This window comes from Panthera pardus, unplaced genomic scaffold (genome assembly GCF_024362965.1).
Source record: "Panthera pardus isolate Hobbes unplaced genomic scaffold, ASM2436296v1 HiC_scaffold_24, whole genome shotgun sequence".
Lineage (NCBI taxonomy): Eukaryota > Metazoa > Chordata > Mammalia > Carnivora > Felidae > Panthera > Panthera pardus.
The window spans coordinates 140283809-140290780 of record NW_026526810.1 but is presented as its reverse complement, the minus strand read 5'-3'; the positions used below and the strand labels follow the sequence as shown (position 1 = coordinate 140290780).

The 6972-nt window shown below is 42.7% G+C and overlaps 1 gene segment (V, D, J or C); it reads left to right on the top strand.

The window, feature by feature from the left end:
* The first annotated feature begins 761 nt into the window (after window positions 1-761).
* Window positions 762-4063, top strand: LOC128772892 (immunoglobulin heavy variable 3-74-like). The segment is given in 3 exon segments: window positions 762-807; window positions 907-1254; window positions 3882-4063. Coding segments are annotated over 3 exon segments (576 nt in total).
* Window positions 4064-6972: the final 2909 nt, after the last annotated feature.

The following is a 6972-nucleotide window of genomic DNA, read 5'->3' as shown; positions in this document are numbered from 1 at the left end:
CAGCATCTTCATCAACTCCACGACTTTCTGTCAAGGATTCTCAGTATATACACGTTCCTGTGAGAGAAAAGAGTAGTTTCTACTCTTCACTGCTTTTTTTCTCCATCCAGTTCAGGAAGCCAGAGACAACCAGTGGGCAGGCACACTGAGTCAAGTCTTACAAAACGGTCAGCCAGGGGTCCATTCTACTGAAGTAGTTAAGGAATCATCCACTGGATCCACCTGTCTCTGCACCTGCCTCTCCACAGAACATGAGGCCCAGACCTTCCTCACACTCAGCTGGACATGAAGTCAACTGTATGGGAGCAGATTAGGAACTCAGTTTAGTGGGTTATTTCACCGCACTTTTCCATAGTAGCTACACGATGTTGCACTCCCATCAAGTGAATTCTAGGATTGCCTGTTCTCCACATCCTCAGCAACACTTGAGATGTTCTGGTTGTGTTTGCCTTATTTTATAATAGCCTTGCTTCCGTTGTGAGGTGATATCTCAGTGGATCGGGGGTGGAATTCTCTGATGTTTAGTGCATCTCTGCATCATCTCTGATGATTAGAAGTGAATCCCTAAACCTGCCATTCACTTTTAAAGAAGCAAATCTAAGTCTGCAGTGTGATATATATGTAAGAGGACATGCAAATAGGGCCTTCTCTGTGCTGATAAAACCAGCCCATCCCGACCGTGCAGCTGGGAGAGGAGCCCCAGCTCCAGGCATCCCAGGTGTTCCCATTCTGTGATCAGGACAGAACACAGACACCTCACCATGGAGTATGTGCTTGGCTTGGTTTTCCTTGTTGCTTTTTTAAAAGGTAATTCACGGTGAACGAGGGACACTGAGTCTGTGAATGGATATGAGCGAAACAGTGGATGTGTGACAGTTTCCTGACCAAGATGTCTTGTGTCTGCAGGTGTCCAGTGTAACGTGCAGCTGGTGGAGGCTGGGGGAGACCTGGTGAAGCCTTGGGGGTCCCTGAGACTCACCTGTGTGGCCTCTGGATTCACCTTCAGTAGCTATGGAATGCAGTGGGTCCGCCAGGCTCCAGGAAAGGGGCTGCAGTGGGTCGCATATATTAGATATGACGGAAGGAGCACAAGCTATGCAGACTCGGTGAAGGGCCGATTCACCATCTCCAGACACAACGCCAAGAATACGCTGTATCTGCAGATGAACCTGAGGGCCGAAGACATGGCCACATATTACTGTGCAAGAGATTGGGTGAGGGGACCTCGCTGGGAGCCCACACACAAACCTCCCTGCAGGAGGGAATCAGCACCACCAGGGGGCGCACACTAGGCACAATTCTGCTTTGTGTTGCCAGGAGCAGGTGCAGATGGAGGTTACAGGCAGGTTTCCTGTCAGGGCCTGGGGCCTCCTGTCCACACAGCAGTTTCCCCAGGGAGCCTCTCTGAACACGGGATTCTGTGCTTACCTATTAACTCTCTGAATTAGATACCTGTTGTCATAGGAAAACTGCACTAAAATGCACAAAAGACACAGATGTTTCCATTGCTTACTCCTGTCCCTCAACATGAGTGAATTACAGATTTCCTGAGGCACAACAGCTGAACCATTAGAGGTGTCCCACATGCACTCCCTGTGCAGCCAAGACCACAGGATCCCACAGCTCCCCATTATCCTCACCCAGCCCTTGTCCAATCAAACAACGTGACACTCCCTCCTGGCACTTGCTACTCAGGACGTTAAATGAGCTACAACTTTATTCAATTCCTCTAAAGAAGAGATAAATCATCTCCATGTATTAGTCTGGATTCTCCTGAGGAAGAGAACCCAAAGCACATTGTTTTCCATGACCAAAGAGGTTGGGAAGTCCCATGATATACTGTCACAAGCTGGAGACCCAGGAAAACCAGTGGTGTAATATGTCTGATTCTGAACTAGGGTCTAGTCTCAGAACGTAGAGATCTGATGATATAACTCTCATAACAAGGGCCAGAGGGGACCACTGTTCCAGTTCAAACAAGCACATGGGAAGTAAAAATGAGGGAATTCTTCCTCCCTCTGCATCAGATTCTATTCACAACCTTAATGGAATGCGTGATGCCCAGACAGAAACCATGGAAGGAAATGCCAGTCTCTTCTGGAAACACATCACAGACATCCACAGAAACAGTGGTGAATCTGGGCACCCATGACTCATTCCAGATAACCCATAAAGTTAATCATGACAAGTCAACTTCCTGTAAACGTGGAGCTCAAAGCCTGAAGACTTGAATTTAAATTAAAACTAAAACAAGAAAATTAAATACATACATATATGAACTATTGGGACTACCTGAAAATAGCACACTTCTGCACAGTGAGGGAAACAATCAACAAAACTAAAAGGCAACCTATGGAATGGAAGAAGATATTTGTAAATGACATATCCTCAGGGTTAGTATTCAAACTATGCAAATGCTTTTAAATTATTTTCACATTATCAGTAGAGAGTGTGTCCATGCAGTTCAGCATACTGTCATGTGAGAAGTAAAATTCGTGTCTTCCACTTTTGTTTTGTGTTAGGATCTCACTGAACATGAGACCAACACTCTTCACAAAATTTGAACCATACAGTACAGTACTGTTAATGACAGGGGTAATGTTGTGGAGACCCCTCTAGAACTTAATCATCTTGCATAACAGAAAATCATAGCCCTTGAGATCTACTCCTCATTGCCACATCCTGCCAGCCCCTGACAACTGCCATTCCACTCTCCATTTTATTGTTATCAAATCCCAAATTCAGCTGAGTATTTCTGGAAAGGTCAATGTTCAAAGTTTTAGTTTTGGTAGGAAAAGAAGTTGAGCTTTATTTAGGAGACCAGCCACCCGGAGCTAAGGCAGACTCTTCTCCAAAAGCCAACTCTGACGGTTTCTGCCCAACCCAGAGGATTTTAAAGGACTACACGGTACTTAAACAAGGGAGTTCCATGGTGGATACCATTTTCGATCATGTGCAGCCTCCATGGTGCAAGCTGCCAAAGTAACCTCAACTCCCCTGCATCTATCTCCACCTGAGGAGAGAAACTCACAGGCATGGGAGAAGACTGCCAGAGGCCAAGAAAGAACCAGAATAAGGGATTAGAGGGGAAATCCCCTGGGGCTCACACATGTTCAGCAGTACTTTCTGTTCTCACCAGATGGCATAAGAAAAAACTAAAATACAACCTTGTCCTTCACCAGTCATGACACAGAATACTGGGAAATGTTCCCTCAGTTAACTCAGAGGAAGCTTCAAACCAAAAACCAAAAGGATCAAATGGCCTGCAAACTAATAGCCAACCAGAATAAGACATGTAACATTACAAAGCGATGTTTTTCAATACGTACAAAGGTAAATTTGACAGTCTACCTCCATATCCCATGGAAGTAGGAAGCATTGGTCTCCATAATGAGGAAAATCAGTCATCCAGAGAAAGTGACCCAGCAGTACCACAGGACATGGAATTGGTAGGGAAGTTCAGTGTGTTATAATTGCATATCCCGTATCCAAGTAGAAGGAGAAAAGATGGAATGTGTTGAATAGAGCCGTGTTTCTGGGTCCAAGTCCCTACCCATGTCCATGTGAGCACTGTTGACCATGGCCCACCTGACTCTCCCACATCCACCCCAGGTGAACTGATGAGCAGGGTCACCCAATGCCACACCCTGTGACTGTTACCTAACCCCACAGGTGGCCCCGAGGTGTAGGGTGCTGGCCACCTGGTACAGCCCTCTGTTCTGTCTGATGGTCTAGACCTGGTTTTGCTGACGATTCTCCATTTATCCATTCTCACTGGCAGATGTCCCTGAGCAGGGGCATGAGGCTGGCAGAGGACCAGGTCACCCTGAGGGCACCCCTCTTGCTGTTTGCGCTCTGGGCATTGCTGGCTCCTGTCCAAGGTTCTCAAGGTCGTCCCTCATGGCGCTACATCTCTTCTGAGGTGGTAATTCCCAAGAAGGAGTTGCACCACGGCAAGGGCGTTCAGATGCCTGGCTGGCTGTCCTATAGCCTGCATTTTGGGGGCAAGAGCCATGTTATCCACATAGGCACAAGAAACTCTTTTGGTCCAGACATTTGCTGATGATGACTCAGGATGATCAGGGAGCCTTGCAGATGGACTACCCCTTCATCCCTCCAGACTGTTACTACCTCGGCTACCTGGAGGAGATTCCTCTTTCCATGGTCACCATGGACACGTGCTATGGGGGCCTTGAAGGTATCATGAAGTTAGATGACCTTGCCTATGAAATCAGACCCCTCAGCCATTCCCAATGGTTTGAACACGTTGTTTCTCAGATAGTGGCAGACACCAATGCAACGGGACCTACTTATAACCTGGGATATGAGGAGGATAGGAACCCCCTGTTCTCTCAAGCAAATATCAGTGAAGCCCCCAGGATCTCTAGTAAGTTGTATTCATCCCATCATGGGATTTTGAAAGGACTTGTTCTCGGTTCCAAAACAATGTTTAGTGTGTTCAACAACGTGTCAAAATGTGCCCAATTCCTCACAAGGCTTATTAGTTTGACTGACTCAATGCTTCAAGGGATTGATGTAAGGCACTATATTTGATGTAAGGCCCTCTTGCACTGTTGGTGGGAATGCAAACTGGTGCATCCTTCCTGGAAACTAGTGTGGATGTTCCTAAAAAATTGAAAATAGGTCTACCCTATGACCCAGCAATAGCACTGCTAGGAATTTACCCAAAGGATACAGGAGTGCTGATGCATAGGGGTACTTGTACCCCAATGTTTATAGCACCACTTTGAACAATAGCCAAATTATGGAAAGAGTCTAAATGTCCTTCAACTAATGAATGGATAAAGGAATTGTGGTATCTATTCAAAATGGAATACTACCTGACATTGAGAAAGAATGAAATGTGGCCTTTTGTAGCAACATGGATGGATCTGGAGAGTGTTGTGCTGAGTGAAATTAGTCATATGGAGAAAGACAGATACCGTATGTTTTCACTCTTATTTGGATCCTGAGAAACTTGACAGAAGACCATGGGAAGGGGAGAAAAAAAAGTTATAGGGAGGGAGTCAAACCATAACAGACTCTTAATAACTGAATAAACTGAGGGTTGATGGGGGTGGGAGGGTGGGGAGGGTTGGAGATGGGTATTGAGGAGGGCACCTGTTGGGATGATCATTGGGTGTTGTATAGAAACCTATTTGACAATCAATTTCATGTTTACAAAATAATCTTATTTAATTGTCATTACTATGTTTTTTTAGTTGTATGTAAATTTTTTCAAATTCCATTTTATTTCCATCATTTTACTTTAGTCTACTACAGTATATTCACTTTTTCAAATTATCAAATTATTTCTTTTTTTTCTTTTCTTTATCTTTATTCTCTTTTTCATTTCTTTACTTTTTTCTTAAATACAGAACAAAAAATTCATAATTTTTATTAAAAATATTTTTATTTAATTTTTTCTACTGTATACTTTACTTTTGTCTATATTATTTTCAAATTCTATTTTACTCCCATCTACCCATTTTACTCTACATCAGTGTATTCATTTTTTCAAATTCTCAAATGATTTACTTTGCCCCCTTTTTTTTCCCTAATCTGTCAAACCACTTTCAACACCGAAACAAAACACACCTAGGATCAAGCATTAACTATTAGATTTGTGTGTGTGTGTGTTTAATTTTTAATTTTAATATTTTTGTAATTTTATTTGTTTTATCTCAATATTTCTACTTCATTAATTCCTTTTCTCTCTTCAAAATGACAAAACAAAGGAATTCACCCCAAAAGAAAGACCACGAAGAAACGACAGCCAGGAATTTAACCAACACAGGTACAAGCAAGATGTCTGAACCAGAATTTAGAATCACGATAATAAGAACACTATATGGAGTCAAAAATAGATTAGAATCCCTCCTGAAGAGTTAAGAGAAGTAAGAAAAAAAATAGCCATAATGAAATTAAAAATGCTATACCTGAACTGCAATCACGGATGGATGCAGCTGTGGTAAGGATGGATGAGGCAGAACAGAGAATCAGCGATACAGAGGAGAAACTAATAGGAAATAATGAAGCAGAAAAAAAAGAGGGAGATTAAGGCAAAAGGGCATGAATTAAGAATTAGAGAAACCAGTGACTCATTAAAAAGGAACATCAGAATCATAGGAGTCCCAGAAGAGGAAGAAAGAGAAATAGGGGTAGAAGGGTTATGTGAGCCAATCATAGCGGAAAACTTTCCTAACCTGGGCAAAGACACAGACATCAAAATCCAGGAAGCACAGAGGACCCCCATTAGATGCAACAAAAACTGGCCAGCAACAAGGCATATCATAGTCAAATGCACAAAATACTCAGGCAAGGAGAGAATCATGAAAGCAGAAAGGAAAAAAAAGTCCCTAACATACAAGGGAAGACAGATCAGGTTTGCAGCACACCTATCCACAGAATCTCAGCAGGCCAGAAAGGAGTGGCGGAGTCTATTCAGTGTGCTGAATCAGAAAAGTATGCAGACAAGAATTCTTTATCCAGGAAGGCTGTCATTCAAAATATAAGGTGAGATAAAAGTTTCCCAGACAAACAAAAATTAAAAGAGTTTTTGACCACTAAACCAGCCCTGCAAAAAATTTTAAGGGGGACTCTCTGAGGGGACAAAAGATGAAAAAAAATATATATATATATACAAATATATATATATATACATATATATATACATATATATATGTATATATATATATATACATCAAAAGCAAGAAAGATGAGAAACGACCAGAGCACACCATCAGAAACTCCAGATCTACAAGCATCATCATGGCAATAAACTCACATCTTTCAGTACTCACTCTAAACCTCAGTGGACTCAATGCCCCAATCAAAAGACATAGGGTAACGGAATGGATAAGAAAACAAGATCCATCTATATGCTGTTCACAAGAGACCCACTTTAGACCTGAAGACACCTTCAGATTGAACATAAGGGGATGGAGAACCATCTATCATGCTAATGGTCAA